This window comes from Megalobrama amblycephala, linkage group LG6 (assembly GCF_018812025.1).
Source record: "Megalobrama amblycephala isolate DHTTF-2021 linkage group LG6, ASM1881202v1, whole genome shotgun sequence".
Taxonomy (NCBI): Eukaryota; Metazoa; Chordata; class Actinopteri; order Cypriniformes; family Xenocyprididae; genus Megalobrama; species Megalobrama amblycephala.
The window spans coordinates 29,880,740-29,899,903 of record NC_063049.1 but is presented as its reverse complement, the minus strand read 5'-3'; the positions used below and the strand labels follow the sequence as shown (position 1 = coordinate 29,899,903).

Sequence of the window (19,164 nt, the reverse complement as noted above, 5' to 3'; positions counted from 1 at the left end):
GACAAGATGTCTGGGCAAAACATTCAAGTGCATTGCTGACGCTCAAAACATGGAGCTCTCTTTTGCTATGAGTCAAAACTGAAACTTCTATTTAGTGTGCTTAAGATTCAGCTAGCATTTTGCCAGTATCTGTGGTGGTTGTGGCCCAAATGATATTGTCATGACAAAACTGCAGTGAGGAATTGATTAGAAAAAATTTGTATTGGCATTTTGTTTATATATGACACTAATAGGAACAAATATCTGTCTGCGTGACTTTAAAAGCATCGACTCTGAGTTTAATAGGCAAGCAGACACATTCTGTCTGGTTTTTTGACTCATCAAGTCACACACTGTCTTGTTTTTCCATTCAGACACAGACTCATGAAACACTAAGCGATGTACTGTATGCAAGAAGAGTGTTTTATCCAAAGTGACTTACTGTGCAGCACACTTTTGACATATCCAATCAGTAATGTAAAGTGAAGACTCATGCTCAAGTGGCTCATGGACAAACCCTCGATGGGTTCAAAACTATACCTTCCCCACTAAACATAGCTAAAATAATAAAATATATAAAAGAAACTACACAAATAAAAACAACATGTCACTGACATTCGGTAAGTTCAACAGTTGACAGTTCTCGAGTCCACAGTGGGTGTGAAAACCACCCTGAGATGTTTGAAAAACATCATCGGGAAATAGTTAACAGCTATATTTTTGCAGTGCCCTTGATGTGAGATCTTACTGCTTACACATTTGAAAAATGTTTTTTTGAGTTGTCACCTCGAGTATGCAGAAGCAGCAGGTGTGTATGCCACAGTGCTTCTCGAACAGGGGTCAATCTGTAGATAGCAGAAACTGGAGTCATTACTTTATTTCAGGTTTCCTGTTTACTACACACTTTGTCACAGAAATCAGGGTTAATTGTGAACTGAACATCTCACCTTTGAGATATATGTGGAAGAGCTGAATTTGACTGATATAAAAAAAAAAAAATTGATGCTTTGTAATTGGACATTAAATAAATGTTCAAATATGGAACCCAAACTTTAAAGTTAGAATGCAGTGATATTTGCAGGACAAATATATTTAAGAGACTTTCGTGCTCTTGTGCCCAAACACTACTATTGAGCATAATATAGTCAAATATATAAAACAAAAACAAAATACACTAATAGTTCAGATTCAGATCATAGATAATCTCAAGGGAATAAATTAGTCATTGCTTTATATGCTGTAGCTATACAGTCTTTGGAGTCAAGGTTACAAAAAGAGTGTTTAGCAGAAGATGGAAAGATTTCTCAAAAGCCACATCCTCTCAAAAGTTAGGATGGTAGCTTTGGTGACAGCAGTAACCAGTAGCCGGAAATAACCTTTTAAATTTCTGTTCATTAAAAGTAGATAGGCTCTAAAAGTATTTTAAACACTTTTAATACTTTTTTTTTTTTTTTGGTGGACATCTTTGTCATCAATCTCATATGTATTACTGGCAATATACATCCTCAGTACAAATAAATATAAAAATCAAAACATCATGAATGCAACCTGTATTCTTAACCTTTCCCACAAATGTGACCCTGAACCACAAAACCATGAGTCCAAAAAAACAGCACAGGTATATTTGTAGCAATAGCCAACAATACATTGTATGGGTCAAAGTTATCAATTTTTCTTTGAAAATTTCCTACCATAAATATATCAAAAATGTATTTTTGTGAGTGGATATGCATTGCTAAGGACTTCATTTCAGTTTCCAGATTTTCATCCTAACAAACCATACATCAGCTTTCAGATGATGTATAAATACAGAAATTGACCCTTTTTACTGGTTTTGTGGTTCATGGTCACAAATATGTTACAACTTATATCTAGCTACTGTAGTTAAGTACCACCACAAAGCAGGCATTAGTGTTCTTTGATTCATCAAAATCTTGTTTTAAGTGGCTGTAACATATGCCTACAGGTGCACATGGGATGTATCAAACTAAACAGGGAAGTCTTTCAAAAGCTTGCAGATGTAATTTTCAACTTCTAACAATAGAACGAAGAACTGCGCACTTTCACAACTCATGTTACACCCAATAGTGCAAAACCGCACGATAAAGAATCAAAATAACACATTTTATTTAAACTGATGAAAGATGTGTGAATATCCACTAAAATTTGACCATTACAATTCACATATAAAACAATATATTTAAGCAGGATTCTTCTTGTTAATGCATGCACATAAATATGTTTTTTAAAAATAACAATAAAATATATATAAATCATTTTCTCTTTTTTTCTTCTCTACTGATGTTCTTTCTAGTTGTGTCAGTTTAGTAACCAAATGACATTATTAAAGTAACCCTTAATAAAGGTTATTAAGTCCTGATGAGTTTCATCTTTCTGAAACCACAGATGAACACGTGTAGGTTGGCAATTAACATGTGACAGTGAGAGGTCCTCAAATGAGAACTACTGAGAAAAATGAAAAGAAAAAAAAAAAAGGGCAGATCTCAATCAGCAGTACAGGAAATTATGTCAGTCGTCATGGTTACAAAAGCAGGCTGGAAACAGTATTTCATCAGTTGGGGTGTGTTAGAAAACGTGGCTAATGCTGGACCAGGAGGTGCCACTTTTGACACTGCCATGATCAGACCACTTGACATAACAAAAACACAAAAACTGGGGCAAAAGAAAGTGTTGGTAAGTACATATGCTTTTATAATAATCTTTGTGAAGGACTCATTTAAACTTTTTTATGGTTCACACAAATAGTACTTTAGGCAAAAATCATACATATTCTAGGAGACAGCTCACCGGAGAGTTCATACATTTCTATAAATATTTTGAAGCGGTTTTCATCTTTTTTTTTTTTTTTTTTTTTGCATCAGACAGGGTGTGTGTGTATATATAATTCAGCTTGCATAGTTAAAAAAAAACATAAATGTGAATACAAATAATCATAATCTGAAATTATCCATTCTAGTTTGCTGTGTTCCGTGTTGCTTCAGATCATGTGGGGATGTATAAGTGGATGAAAAGATCCTACTTCTGACTCATACTGCAAATCGTGATTAAAACTATGAGGTCGCCACTTTACAGTGAAACAATTCTGAATTATTGCAACATGCTAAAGCAGTATATTAATAAAAAAAAAAAAAAAGCGAAACTTGGATTTGGGCTACTATTAAAATTTTGATTAAGTATTGTTCTTCAAACTCTCTTTCAAAAAGCAGTAATTGGCTTTGCAGAAGTATACTAGACATTACACAATCACCGTTACCCCGTCACAGAGAATTGTTTTCTACCCAAACATGTTTTTCTTGCAGTCAAGGTCTTTGTGAGGCCAGTTGGAGGACTGACAGGAAACACCTTTTGCTGCTCCAATGGAGCACGGTTCTCGTCTGGTCCTCTATTCTTCGCATTTGCGCTGATGACTGACATAAAACTTCCATGCCATTCACAGCGGTATCACAAACTTTCGTGATCTACACGTAAAAATAAATTGACACGTTCATAAAAAAGATCGCCGTAATGAGTTTGGGGGTGAGTGATTGCTTTGAAACCATGAGTGGCTTGTGGCATTTCCTTTGCACTGTCAAGTATGCCCGTTACAAAAAAGGACGCAACTGTATTGCACTTCCTTAGTGAAACAACACCATGCAACCTGATACAAACATTGATTGTGTTCTCTCAGTTCTGTAGTAATCTATCTGTTTTCCCTCCTTCAGATTTCATAACTGACTGTATGAAGATGGTAGCAGCTACAAACTCAACTCACAATGACTCTGACATTTGTACCAATCTGTACGACCATCGTAGTTGGGCACAGTATTTCCTGCCGGCAATATATTCTTTGATTTGCATTGTGGGACTGCTGGGCAATGTGTTGGCTTTGCATGTCATTTGGCCTAATTTAAAAAAAATCAACTCCACAACACTGTACTCAGCCAACCTGGTGGTGTCAGACATCTTGTTTTCGTTCGCTCTGCCCTTGCGTGTGGTTTACTATGCTATGGGATTTCACTGGCCAATGGGGGAGGGTTTATGCAAGGCTGTGGCGCTGCTGTTCTACATCAACATGTACGCCGGCGTCAACTTCATGACTTGTTTGAGCGTGGACCGTTTCATTGCGGTGGTGCTGCCGCTGCGCTTCTCCCGCTTCCGGAAGGTTCAGAAGGTGAAGTACATCTGTGTGGCCGTATGGATCGTGGTGTTGATGCAGACGCTGCCTTTGCTGTCAATGCCCATGACGAACAACGAGCAAAGTGGTCACATAACATGTATGGAGTATCCCAACTTCGAGAAAATCGACAACCTGCCCGTCATGCTCATCGGTGCCGTGTTGCTCGGCTTCGGCCTCCCTGTGATCACCATCCTGGTGTGCTATTCGGCACTGTGCTCCAAGCTCCGCCTCCTGGCCAGGTCCAATAAACTGACAGAGAAGTCGGGTCGCAGTCGCAAGGCCATCGGCGTGATTTGCACGGTCATTCTCGTGTTCGTGGTGTGCTACAGTCCATATCACATCGACCTCCTGCAGTACATGATCAGAAAGCTGCGGTACAAGCCAGACTGCTCAGAACTGCACGACTTTCAGATCTCCCTTCACATCACCGTCTGCATGATGAATCTCAATTCATGCCTCGACCCTTTCATCTACTTCTTCGCCTGCAAAGGATACAAGAAAAGGTACTCAGACTGCTCAAACAGCAAGTCAGCATGTCCTTCTCAAGCGTGGTCAGGACCTCTCCTGAAGGCTCCTCCAAAGACGTGTTTGGCAACGACAAAATCCAAATGAGCTCCAGAAGCACTCAGAGAGAGAGGAGCAGTGTGCTATTGAGCGACTAATGGCAACAATGTTTTTGAACTATAAACAAGAACAAGAAATGCAGTGACTGTATGAGACTCACAACAAGAACAACAAAGACAAATTTCTTACCTCTGGATTATTTTACGTTTCAAGCTATTGGTTCTCAGTTAGTAGTTCATATTTTCTGATGCTGTTCAAAGATTATTGCACATTTGTCTTAGTTCATTTAAATGATAGAATTTGTTCTGGAGTTTTTTAATTGATCTTTTGAATAATAAAGAGCTGAAATGACAAAAACACATGCAGTGAAATGATGAGCTACAGCACCCGTAAAGTACCAAGAAGGAGTAAACCCACTGACTCAAATATGTGATTCCACAGAATGAGATTCCAGTCACAAACAGATTCAGATTTTATCAGTGATTTATTCAGTGATATTTCATCTTTACTATCAGTCAATGAGTCATTTATTCTTTTTTCTCACTGACGTCTTTAGAGGTATGTGATGGTTTTGTGATTTTACCAGAGTTTAAAGAGAAGAGCACAAGCAAGTAGTATTATAGTGTGGGCTGAGACAGAACATAGAAGAGAACAATCATAACATAACCCTAGAAAAAGCTGAAGTGAACTAGCTTATTATAAAGTGTCACATGTGTGCCTCAATGGTTCCTCATTACTGCCTCAGAATGATAAACTTGATAATCACACTGACAAACAACTATCATCATCCATTTAAATACACTCTAAAAAATGCTTAGTTGAAAAAAACCCAAATTGGGTTGAAAATGGAAAAACCTAGCAATTGGGTTGTTTTAGCCCAGCAAATTGGTTAAATGTTTGCCAAACCTACTGGGTAGTTTTATTTAACTCAACTATTGTTTAAAAATGATTGCTTGCTTAAAATGAACCCAAGGTATGTTGTAAATTAACATTTATTAATTTGTTTAATAAATAAACATGTATTAATAAGTTTAATTAATTAATTTTTAATGTTATTAATAATAATTAAACAATAAACATTCACTAAATTGCTTATTAATAAATGTTGACCTTCTGATTATTATTGTTGCCTCTAGTAATTATGTCTGATTTTAATTTCCAACCTATTTTGGGTTCATTTTATGCCAGCCATATAGTAATTTCTAAACAATAGTTGGGTTAAATAAAACTGCCCAGCATGTTGGTCAAACATTTAACCCAACCGCTGGGTTAAAACAACCCAATTGCTGTGTTTGTCCATATTCAACTTAACCTGGGTTGTTTTTAACTCAGCATTTTTTGTGTGACACATAGATCCCCAACATCTACCAACTAACCAAATGAGCTTGACTATACTGACTGTTTCAAAATTCAACATGGATAGATTATTAATTAATTGTTATTTAATTTTGACCAAAACTGTAATAATTATTTGAAGACAAATGTACCTACAAAAGACCCATGCAGTATCTCTGTGGTCCACAAGGGGGTGCACGTGGTATAAACCACTGTCCTAGTTCTGGTAACAAGTATAAAAAAATCACAAAAAAAAAATCAGAAAAACATGTTTCATTTCAAACATTTTGTTTCAGTGGCTATTAGCAAAGCAGTAATCTTTCTGCAACAATCAAATTGAAAATATCTACTGGTTAATGGATAAGTTATGAAATATACCCTGGTGAAATAAAAGATCTTACACTAGCCTAGTTTATTAGTAGTAGTATTTTAGGAATGCCCTCTTTATAAGCCTCTTTATAATGGAAAAACATTCTACCCTTCTGCTGGTTCTTGCTGGCCAACCCTTTTGGCTTGTTTCAGTTTGGTTTTAGGCACCAGACAGTTCCCATTTCTTTAACCACATAGGACCAGCAAAGAGCAAACCACATTTAGCAGGGCAGAATGTTTTTTACTCACATAGCCAACAGCTCAAATAATAATAATAATGCACAAACATCTACCCATCTTAAGCAATGGATGTAACAAATAATAATCCTGGAGACAAAGTGTACATAAAATTCACACAGAGAGACTAGTTTGATGTTTTCTTTTTTTCTTCTTGACCAAGATCTTACAGCCATGTAAAGATTGAATTCAGTGCAATTACAACAAAGAGCCATAAGAGGGAGATATAACAAAGCAAAAAGTGAAGTTCATGACAAGTACAACAGATGTCACTTCTTCCTCTTTTAGTGTCACTTCTACCATTTTAGTGTTCATTTAGGTCATGATGAAAAACAAGTGCTAGAGACAAGGGGAGATTCATTTGCTCTAAAATTCTTACATTTCTGCCCTTCAGAAAGCCACTGGAATGTACAATTGTAGTAAATGTTTACTTCAGATTATTGTGATTGGTTAGCTGACTGAAAGTTGTTAGCATTTCATCAAAATAATTTGTCTGAAAACTGGCCAATAATTTATTTTCAGAAGGGATGTGAAAGACTGAATCAATGACACCACAGACAAAAACAGAAAGAAGTTTGAAGACCAATATGTGGTTTCTTGACAAAGACCCTAGAGAAGCAGAAGAGCAGATGCAGAAGGAATTGTGGTTAGCTAAGCTTTGCTAAAATGGACAGAAGTTGCTGTGTTGCATCAAATCTTCTTGGAACTGATCCTTTTTACAGGAAAAGGAACACAGTTTGTAAACTTGATAAAAAAAACTTTTTACACTGAAGGCCTGTTACTGTATTTGTTAATCTTTGTTAATGTTAGTTAAAGGTGCAATGTCTGTAAATTTTAGGAGGATCTATGTAATGAAATGCAATATAATATACTATGTTTTCAGTGGTATAGTGAAGAAGTATATAAAGAACTTACATAATGAACCGTTATGCTTTTATTACCTTAGAATGAGCCATCTCTACCTACATACACCGTGGGTCCCATTACATGTTAAGCTGCCATTTTGCGCTGGCATGTTTCTACAGTAGCCCTAAATGGGTACTGGAGTGGCTACTCTCTGCTGTCGGTCATCCTTGTCCTGTGTTAGCCACCGTACCTTCTCTATATTGCATCTAGCTGTGAGGTTGCGAATTGCCGCTAAAATTTACAGCAGTTCATTGTTTGTTCATGTTAGTTCATACTGCATTAATTAATGTAAACAGATACAACAATTGATTGTAATCATGTATTAGTAAATGTTGAAATTAACATGAACAAAGATTAATAATGCTGTAGAAGTGCAGTTCATTATTAACTCATGTTAAGTAATGTATTTAACTAATGTTAACTAATGAAACCTTATTGTAAAGTGTTACAGTGTAAAAGTCTGTCAATAATTGACTCATCAAGCACTGTCTAACCAAATAAATAATTAAAAAATAGGAGCATTTACATTCCAGCAACTAGAGATTGAGTACTTTTTGGGGGTATTATTTGGTGCATGATTAGAAGAGCTTATGCTAAGACAGCCACTTCATATTAAACCATCATAGAATGTCATGATAATATCATATTTCTTTTTTAACCTTACAGTATTATGTGAAATTGTCAAAGAGCATACATTTCAAAAGACAAATTACATTCAAGTTATATTATGAAGTTATATTCAACGCAGTATCCAGATGAAATGTTCGGTTCAGATCAGTTCAGTTCAGTTATATTATGTCATCTGCACTGAGGTCATGACCTGTCTTATAATGGCTGTATTTATATTACCTGTTTAACTATGGTTATGACGAGATCTTGTACCAATTACCAAAATCCGATATTAAAATGTGATCATATTTCTCGTTGAGGTGAACAGCTGTCTCACAATATCAGCAGTGAATTTGAGTTTAATGTGTGTATAAAATCAGTCATAAATTAACCATTAAAAAATTTGTAATTATTCATAAAAACAGCATATAAATTCATTATAGTTTCATAAAACTTTAAAAAGTTTAATGAAACTTCAATTCAACTGCTGCTAATGAGGCATCTATGTATATATTTCTATGGAAGTAGCCTTCTTCTCTGGCTAACTTGAAGGAAGCAGCACCGCAGCGCCCCCTATGGACCAGCCACCGCTGATGATTACTCGATTAAAGGGTTAGTTCACCCAAAAATGAAAATTCTGTCATTAAGTACTCACCCTCATGTCGTCCCACACCCATAAGACCTTCGTTCATCTTCGGAACACAAATTAAGATATTTTTGATGAAATCCAAGGTATCTGATCCACACATAGGCAGCAACGTCATTGCAACTTTTGATGTCTGGAAAGGTAGTTAAAAACATGGTTAAAATAGTCCAACCTTATGTCATGAAGCAACAAGAATACTTTTTGTGCGCAAAAACAAAACAAAAATAACGACTTTATTCAACAATTTGAACCGCTGTCATACATAGTGAACTCAGTGCAAATGCCAGCTCATTATTGGCTGGATCTAGGGCTGTGGCAAATTTTTACTACCGCGGTGGTAAATCACCATAGACTGTAAAAAAAGACGGACGACGCAACGCCGCTTCCTTCCATTGTATTGAACTGAAGCCAAAATGGGCCGATGAATGGGCGCTTACATGTTACGCAATACGTCAAAAAAAAAAAGAAGTTTGGAGCCTGGGCATGCGCAGAAGGAATCGTCAGTGGAGCCCGGAGGCGGAGTCGCGGTATCAAACTTCCGCCCAGACGACTGCGTCATCATTCATGTATTTTAAATAGACTATAAAAATTATACACAATTTAAAATTCTACCTATAAAATAATAGGCTATTCTGTTTCTAGAGCAATAATATTTTTCAAACAGCAAATTCAGTAGATGAACTCAATATAATATGCCACTAGAAGCAACTCTAAATCGTCAGAAACGGTCCTGCCATTTTAAATCAAGTTCAACTAACTACAGGAGATCGATTGCTGTAATTAGAGTAGGCTATCATTAGTTTTGTCCTGCTAATTATTATTTTATACCCATAAAATAATAAGTAACTGCCAGATAACGATCACCTGCTTTTTCCCGACATGGTTAACATTAGGTGTGTTATCTTAACTAATAACATTTATTAATTAGCTTATAACGCCCACATTTAATGTTACAGAAAAAAGTTCAGTGATCCGTCAGATCCTGTAGGTCGGTTAGTACAGTTTACTGCTGAACAACTCATTTTGTTGGTGTTAAATAACAAAGAAATCGAAAATTAACAGTTAGTTATACATCTTCAATCTCCCCTCGAAGCTCCGACACTCCTCAGACAAGCTGTCAATCAACTTCGAATCATGACGACACGCCCCGTTTTTATAGCATCAAATTGCTAGCTAAAATCTAAATCATCACAAAAACGAACAATTGAATATATATCAGCGTGATAAAAACTACCTTAAATGACCAAAACCATCTTTCAGAAAGTTTTATTTGAAGCAGAATTTATTTTTAAGTTTTCATTCGACTGCATTGTGAGGGCGGGGTTTAGGACCTGTACTGCATCCAGCCACCAGGGGGCGATCAAAGAGCCCGCAGCTTCACTTTTCAGGACGTATGAGACACACCCGTAAATCACCAACAACCGCCGGTGTTGCGGTGGTGGGGTCCGAAGGGGGGCGGGGTATATATATATATATATATATATATATATATATATATATATATATATATATATATATATATATAGTGTTAGACTTGCGTTTCGCCGTCATTTTGATGGACAGGATCGTAAAAAAAAAATCCACCATAATCAATATTACCCGTCATTTTAATTTTTATATTTTAATGATAAGACATTTTATTCACGAACTTACAGGATAAGCAAATAGGCATAGGCTTGCATTTATTTATACTATGAAAAGAAAGTTGATCAAAGACTAGCTGCGTCACTTTCATTTTTCATCTTGAACTCCTGTCACGGATTGTGAGTGAATGCGATCATCCTTTCCTCTTTACTACTGTACAGAACGAAATAAACATGAATGAAAATAAAAAATATGTTGAAAGATACAGTAGCTTACCGAAATCTGTATCACGTCAGTGATCAGTGTTGCCAACAATGTCACCTAACATTATACCTCAGAAAAGCCATTCGTTGACAATAAACTTTTAGTCAGCAAGAAAAATAAAAAAACTTAATTAAGTAAGCATGCATAAGTAACTTTATCATTATACAATTTACTTAAACTGGGTGCTCGTCTGGTGTAACCAATCGCATCGTTTTCATTTTATTCTGGAGACTGAACTCGCGCTCTGCTGCCACACTGGAGCGCACTCACCACCTACTGGACAGGAGTGGGAATTACAACAAGTTTACATACAAACTACATAATCTGTCAAAATGACGGACGGGCTGCAGATTTTTTCCGTCACTGCTAAACAAATTCCATCAAAGACGGAAAATTTTCTGTTAACGCGATCTCTGAGATATATAAATATATATTATATATGACGTCACACTACCGCCGGTGACACTCCACGACCGCGGTGACAGCTTCACCACCGCGGTGGCGCGGTTGTCATGCCTACCGTCATAGCCCTAGCTGGATCCTGTGTCAGCATCACATGCAGCTTCGACCAATACGGAGTTGGCATTCGGACTTAAATAAGGAAGCCTGCACTGAGTTCACTAAGTATGACAGCGGTTCAAATTGTAGAATAAAGACATTATTTTTGTTTTGTTTTTGAGCACAAAAAGTATTCTCGTCGCTTCATAATATTAAGGTTGAACCACTGTAGTCACGTTGACTATTTTATTTCATCTTTCCGGACATCAAAACGTGCAATGACATTGCTGCCTATGTGTGGATCAGATAGTTAAAATATTTAAAATTGTACCTGCATTGTTTTGCATTTTGTGACTTTCAGTGAAAGAAAATAAATATATTTCCAGTCATATATATCGTCATTGAAGGTTTCTTAATAATGGTGTCTTATTATAATTATATATTGTCACACCCCTACTGTCTACCCATTTACCTCTATCTCTTAAGATTACAGGAATGTACCAACTTAACAACTCAACAAAAATATGAACATAGTGTTTCAGTGTTGTAGTGCTCAAGACCAGACTTGGTCTCAAGTCCAAGACCATATTAGGACAAGCATCTGGACTCAGACTGGAACATGTTGTGTTATTGATCTTGACTCAGACTCAACCTTATTAGGTCTCAGCCTGGACTTGAAAGAGCCGGCCTTTACTACAAAATGAGATTAAGTCATTATTCAGGTGTTACTTCTCTAGAGCTATAATATTCACTTCTCTAGAATCTACAGTATAATACTATGTATGCCATTGGCATATGAAATCATTTAGACTATATATAAAACCATTGTCTCACTTGTATTTTCTTGAGATCAAGTTTTCAGCTTATAAGGCCTGCTGGGAGTCTAATTTGCATTGACCAGATTCGATACAGTGATACAAGTACACTTATAATGGTAAGAGTGCTTCATAACCTACCCTTTCAGGTTTTAAATATTACAATATTTGCAATTACTAAAATTGCAACAAGAAATGAAGGGCAACCTATACAAAAGCATTCTAATTCCCTGTTTTAATTTTCCTATATGTGATGAACTCTGTAATTGCATATACTTATCTAATATATCCAATACATTCCTTCATGATGCTAATCATCATATCTGTGCACAGGCTGACAAAACTGTAACTGACAATAAATAAATAAATAAATAAAAAAGTATATTATTGCTATAGTACTTGTAAGTCTTCCTTCCCTTTTTTGTATTATGGAGGAACTGAAAAAACCTATGTGCACTCAGAGACCAAACAGACGTTCCTCATTTCACAGGGCTTAAGTTCATTTCTCTTTCACAACAATCTTTACCAAAAAATCCCAAGGTTTCTACTATAGATATGTTAACAGACTGTTGTTTGTGTGTCAGTCATCCCCATATAGGTAAGATAAAACTAGTGACTTCATGATGTGGGCGATTGTTGAACAGAGGAAATGTCAGCTTTTTAAAGGGTGAATGAATCAGTCAATGTACAGTGTAGGTGTCACATTGGTACGACTCTGAGGTCACAGTTCACCATGGAACACATGGTCCGCTGTAATGACGGAAAATATGAATATGTACTACACAGATTACAGTGTTTTAGTGTTGATGTTTTTAAAGTATCTTCTTTCACACTAGAATATTAAACTTCCGGCTGAATGTCACTGCTGGAACACTTCATTCGTGTGGTTTTTTACCACAGGTTACACACGGAACAACAACAGAAGAAATTAAAGGGATAGTTCAACACCCAAAAAATACAAATTCTGTCATCATTTACTTATATTCCACAGGGGGGGATATTTTGAGACATTTTGAGACATTTTTTCAAAATATATTCTTTCGTGTTCCATAGAAGAAAGAAATTAATATGAGCAAATGATGCATGAATGTGAGCAAATGATGACCAAATGTTTTTTTTTTTTGCCTTCAAAATGCAGATCAAAAATGGCAGCCATAATAAAATTATTTTTTCTTTATGAAAAACCCTTCACACACAATACCAAAGCTTTTTTTTTTATTTTTTTATAATTAATAATGCCTGAAAAATGTGGCATAGACAACAATCATATATGTTTTCAGATAGCCAATTGACCTCAGCAAATGTAATTGAGTCTAAAAGTGGTCTGTTTGGCCAGGTCTAAAGCTTGATCTATTCGTCGGTGATTTTAAGATGAGCTGCTATCTCAAGACTACATTACAAAGATCTCATTTCCTGTTTATACACCAATAACCTCAGCATCCTGTGTTTAATTAAAACTCTTCAACACCAGATGCCTTCTGTTGCCACCTGCTGTGTGCTGCTCCCAAGAGAGCTAATGCTGTGTGACAAACCCTATTTTCCCAATCAATAACCAGCACCCAAACCTGTCACATCTTTACATCTCCACCACTCATACAGTTTGCATGTGACATACAGTTAGCTGTTGAGATATATTCTGCACCAGTTCGTGCATTACAGGAAGTGAAGGGGCTTCACAGAAACCAAAAGAAAAATTCTAATCTAAATAAAGACATTGGCTTCATGACTTCCTCTATCTTAGTCGATTACAGTCATCACCCGTACAGCCGTCAGAACAGTTATCACGATGCCGACAACATGGATCTCTGAGGTTGGTACATTTCAATGTTTTACTTCGTAATTTTGTAGAACAACATCAACAAAACTATAGGTTTTAAAAACAGCCAATCAGAAGACAAATGCTATAGGTCAAATGTGGTTTTTATACAAAGTTAATCTAATAATAAGAAGGACATTTATCAATAGTATGTATTCAAAAACTTTTGTAGAGTGGCATTATATCTACTAATTTAAGACAGAGGATGACTTGATGAAAGATGTAAATTGATACTGCACAGGATTCAGAAAAGTGAAAATAGCATTCTTCCCATTTTCTTCAAGTGATGCACTAGTTGATTGATATTCAACATATTACTTTAACACTCATATTTCAGAAGTATGTTTCCTTTCAAAAAAAAAATTCTCAAATTCAAATGAAGATAAAGTGGCATGTCTTAAGGGGATAGTTCACCCAAAAAGACAATTCTGTCATCATTTGCATCCTTATGTCATTTTAAGGCTTTATTATTTTGTTCTACTTGTATATTTCTATTGTGTTTTCTGTTACTATTCTATTATACTGTTACTATATTAAATAAAAAGTTGAGTAAAAAGTGAATTAAAAAATAAAATAGAGAATACATTGTGAGACACATTGTGAGAAACAAAGTCGCAAATGTAAGATATTAGGTCACAAATACAAGAAACAGAATACTACAGAATTACTAGTTATAAAGTTACAGTAAAGTCACAATAGACCTTAGTAAGGGTAGAGGCCATATTGAATTTTATACAGATGAAAGCTAGGCTGTGAGGGATAGACTTACAGTCTTTACAATGGCATACAGTGTACAACATAACTTTCAAAACTGTTTTATGGAATTTTTGTCTGGAAAGATTTTTAGTCAGCTGAAGAATCAGTATGTTGTTAAACAGTGCAAAAAGTGCAATCCATTGAACCCACTGTACTTCGATCCCTCAGATGCTTGTTTTCATTTCTGCCAAAAATAACATGGCGCTATCCTAAGGTAAGGTCTAAGGTCTATTACCTTGTTTTTAAAATTCTGAAATAGGCTTCTATAGTTAACCCTTATGCTGTGTTGAAAACCCTGTAACACCTTTGATGTCAGAAAATGACTGGCCTTTTTATCACTAAATATTTTGGATTCAATCTTTTTGTCAACTCCTCATTAATCTGAGCTTACGCACCTCAGTTTTTGAGGGGAAAAAAAACATTATTTGAGGATAATTTTGTCAATATTCAAAAAAATATGGAAATACTGCACTGTTTATCACACTAGTGTGCTTTAATATTTAACCAGGAAGTTTGTTTTGAAATGCTTTTATTTTGTACAAAATGGCACAAAGTCACACTTGTGGTGTTCCCCGTCAAAAATGACCGCCGCCTAGAAAAAATAGCTTATAAATCTCTCATTATGCTACATTGTCACCATATATTGGATTCAATCTTTTTTGTGAACTTGTTTTCTTTCAATTAGAACAGGTTTTTTATTTAGTTTTGAAACTGATTGATCGTAGGCCTCATTGATCTGTGGATAAAGTTAATCTCTGTGAAAAAGAAAACCTGTAATACTCAAAATTTGTGTACATGAATGTGTGTGTGTGTGTGTGTGTGTGTGTGTGTGTGTGTGTGCATGTATCCATGCATGCACAGGTCCAAGGACTTTATCTTTGCAACCAAGCATGCATGTAAATAAATGAACATGAATATGATGAACATGCTCCTTAACACTAAATTTTTCTCTTATTTTTGATCTCTCCCATTCTTTTTTTAATGGATGGTAATTTTTGACCCATAATAGCTTAGATCAATGAGGCCTACAATCAGTCAGTTTTTAAAAAAAAAAAAACTGTGTGACTTTGTGCCATTTTGTACAAGATAAAGGCACTTCAAAACAAACTTCTTGGTATTTTTTTCATATTTTATTGCATATTGACAAAATTAAAAACTGAGGTGCATAAGCTCAAATCAATGAGGCCTATGATTAATCATTTCTAAAAAGAAACACAAAACCTGTCCTAATTGAAAGAAAACAAGTTGATAAAAAGATTGAATCAAATATTTGGTGATAATATAGCATAACGAGAGATTTATAAGTCATTTTTGTATGGGGGTAATTTTTGACCGGGAACAACACAAGTGTAACAAGGTGGGGAAAAATCCCCAAAAAGTGCTAAAATTATCCCAAAACTTTTGGGAAGTAGTTATACCCTGTGTGAGCAAAGTCAGAAGGTTTAGTCTAATGCGAAAAGAAAATCCTCTCCAGGTCAAAATGACCTGAACACAACATAAGGGTTAAAAACATGGGGGAAAAAACTACTGTTTTACATTTGTTTCTCTTTTTTATGGTCAAATCAGGCAAACCATCATGGATCATAACACATCTTTGCCCATCATCATGGAGAGCCAAGTCCCCCAAGTATTTCGGACTGCTAGCCTAGTGTTTTACGGCATTATCTTCATCATAGGCACAGTGGTCAACCTGACCGCTCTCTGGGTCTTTGCCTTGACCACTAAAAGACGGAACTCCATCACTGTTTACATGATCAATGTCGCTTTAGTGGACTTGGTATTTATCTTACTTCTGCCCTTTCGAATTGTCTACTACAGTCAAGACTACTGGCCCTTCGGGGACGTCTTCTGCAGGATTAACGCCGCACTAACGGTGCTCTATCCCTGCCTAGCCTTGTGGCTCTTCGCTCTCATTAGCACAGATCGCTATGTGGCCATAGTGCAGCCGCGACACACCAGAGAACTAAAAAGTGTTCGTAAAGCCTTGCTGTCCTGTGCAGGAGTCTGGATCATGACCCTAGGCAGCACAGCTCCGCTCGTCCTCCTGGAAGAAGACCCAGACCGTATCTCAAACTATACCACTTGCATCAAGATGCATGACATCATCTACTTGCGCCGTGACAATCCCGTCCATTTCGCACGTATCGTCTTCTTCTTCCTGGTGCCGGTGTGCATCATGGTGGGCTGTTACATGATCATTGTAGAAAACCTAATTCACGGCCGTACGTCCAAACTGAAGCCCAAAGTCAAGCAGAAGTCCATCAGGATCATCATCACACTGATCATTCAGGTGCTTGTGTGTTTTGTGCCTTTCCACATCTGCTTTGTTTCCATGCTGCTGGCCAGCAGTGGGCAGGGTTACAACACCTGGGGGACCTTCACAACCTTCCTGATGAATGCGAGCACAGTGCTGGACATCATACTCTTCTACATTGTGTCCAAACAGTTTCAGGACCGTGTGATCAGCGTGATCTTGTACAGAAACTACCTGAGGAGCGTTCGCAGGAAGAGCCGTCATACCAACAGTATTCGCTCAATCAGCAACCTGACCAGTGCCATGATCTGAACAATAACACAGCTGATGAAAACCATCTAAACTGAATGTAAACATGTAGATGTTTGTAACTAAGTTACAGAACAAGATTTAAATTACAGAACAAGAAGAACGATTATCAATGCATGAATCAAACTCAATTATGTTTTCCAAACAGAAACAACCCATACTGAATATTGAAACTGCTCACAGTAACAGTAACTTCTTGTCTACAGTTAATTCACATGAGACAAATCACATGTGCACCAGTAACTTCATTGGTAGTCGCTCCATTGAATCACTTCTCATTTGCATAAAGTTCAACTTTTTTTAGTTTTGCTGCCGAATATGCATCACCTCCCATCGCTAATTTACTTGTGCTGCAAATCGCTGTATGTGTGAACACACCCTAAGACAAACTGTTTGTTTGAGTTGTTGTGTTTTTTATGCTGCAAGTGTGTCTGTTGTTTTAAAAGAGTTTGCAAAACTTTCTTTGCAATCTTAGCAAAATCTGTGCAAAACATGTTAGTCTCTTGCAAAGCATGCTTTTCATCTTACCTAGTATGATCTTCAAAAACAGTGAATGTCTTTCATGAGGTTAGTTCATAAGGAGTGCATACTAGGATATTTGGTCCTTACAGAAGTGTAAAACGAGATACTACCTTTCATAGTGGGATGTAGTGCACATTAAATTTCCCAAAAAGGGAAAAAGTAATTAAATTACATAGCAGCACTTTATTTTTAATAATGTAGTTAATTATAATGAAAAAAAGAAGTAATGATTAATCAAATATATGTGATTAAAATACTAATTCAAAACATTCTGCACCATTTTTTTTAACAAAAGCTGATCACATTGAAACCAAACTGAAATAGGCCTTTGGTATTATATTAAACTTGACCTGTAGTACAGTGGTTCCCAACCACGTTCCTGGAGTATCCTCAAACCTATTACATTTTGCATGCCTCCTTAATCAAACACACCTTAATCAACTCATCAGCTCATTAGTAGAGACCTGAAATGGGCGTGTCATACAAAGGAGACGTGCAAAATGTGCAGTGTTGAGGGCACTCAGGAACGTGGTTGGGAACCACTCCTGTAGTATATAAGGCGCCAGCAGGTGACGCTACTGACCAGGGCACATTTATGCTACTCTCACAGTGCTTTGCCTCAATATCACCATCAGGTGGTGTCATGTAATATAAACAAATTACTTGAAAGTGGCATTACATCTACTTGTAGTTTTAGATTGTGATGTTTTCAGTTAATATTTTCTCTTTGTGTTCCATAACTTTCCATAAAATATGTGACTGCTGTCTAATGGACAGATTTATTCTTTGAGAAGCTGACATCCTGTGGTGACACATGCTATATTCCAGCTAAAACTGTTTTCTCATTCTGTTGTAATTATTATTCATGTTTGAAGCTTTTGTGACCTTATATTAATTGAGAGACTGTATGGAATATTTGCCATTTTAAAGTGCATGTCATGCAGTACCATTTATAATAAAAAAGTGAAGACCACCCTCCATCCCTAGTGACCACTTGTGACTAATCACGGAGCTTATACATTCATATCAATTTTAAACTAAACTCTGGACCTGTTATGCATCAGTACCAATATACTTAATGGATTCCCTGCACTTCACCTGATTAAGCATATTTATTAAATTTGATACATGTACATTTCTTTCTATATTTTTTCCCCAAGTGCTGTCTACTGTTAATGTGCAGAAACAAGTAGTTAGTCTTTCTGAAGAGTGTAAACACTGTGGCTCTGTGGCGTTTTTAAAACTGCTTTCTTAAGCAGTCTGACATGGCAACTTCAGACTCAACCAATGCTTGAGTTTGGGGTGGGACCTGTTTGGATGAACAATTGCAATAGGGCAGCAGTAGATATGTTTTTGAAACTCTTAAATGTATGTAAATCTCTTACATCCCAAAACTACATCTATAGTTGCCCCCCCAAAAAATTTGGACACATAGGCCACAATTAAATAGTACAACTAGTACAACTTCTATTTCAATAAGTCTTTGACTGGTTATTTTGCTAGCTAGGACACCTGTGTGAACTT

At 36.3% G+C, this 19,164-nt stretch overlaps 2 protein-coding genes across 3 annotated transcripts; both read left to right on the top strand.

The window, feature by feature from the left end:
• The first annotated feature begins 2,245 nt into the window (after positions 1 to 2,245).
• gpr183a (G protein-coupled receptor 183a) lies at positions 2,246 to 5,079 on the top strand. The gene is given in 3 exon segments (XM_048193828.1): positions 2,246 to 2,673; positions 3,702 to 4,652; positions 4,655 to 5,079. Coding segments are annotated over 2 exon segments (1,098 nt in total). The 5' UTR covers positions 2,246 to 2,673; positions 3,702 to 3,718; the 3' UTR covers positions 4,819 to 5,079.
• Positions 5,080 to 13,588: 8,509 nt separating this feature from the next.
• gpr18 (G protein-coupled receptor 18) lies at positions 13,589 to 18,620 on the top strand. Of its 2 annotated transcripts, XM_048193831.1 has the most exons (3): positions 13,590 to 13,793; positions 14,724 to 14,769; positions 16,122 to 18,620. In XM_048193831.1, the coding sequence occupies exon 3, from the start codon at positions 16,132 to 16,134 to the stop codon at positions 17,119 to 17,121; it is 990 nt and encodes a 329-aa protein (XP_048049788.1). In that variant the 5' UTR covers positions 13,590 to 13,793; positions 14,724 to 14,769; positions 16,122 to 16,131; the 3' UTR covers positions 17,122 to 18,620. The 2 variants fall into 2 exon arrangements, with proteins under 2 accessions (XP_048049789.1, XP_048049788.1); XM_048193832.1 differs by lacking the exon at positions 14,724 to 14,769 and having other exon boundaries at positions 13,589 to 13,793.
• Positions 18,621 to 19,164: the final 544 nt, after the last annotated feature.

Coding starts and splice junctions, on each gene's coding strand:
- gpr18 (XM_048193832.1), top strand. CDS start 16,132: ATGGATCATAACACATCTTTGCCCATCATCATGGAGAGCCAAGTCCCC.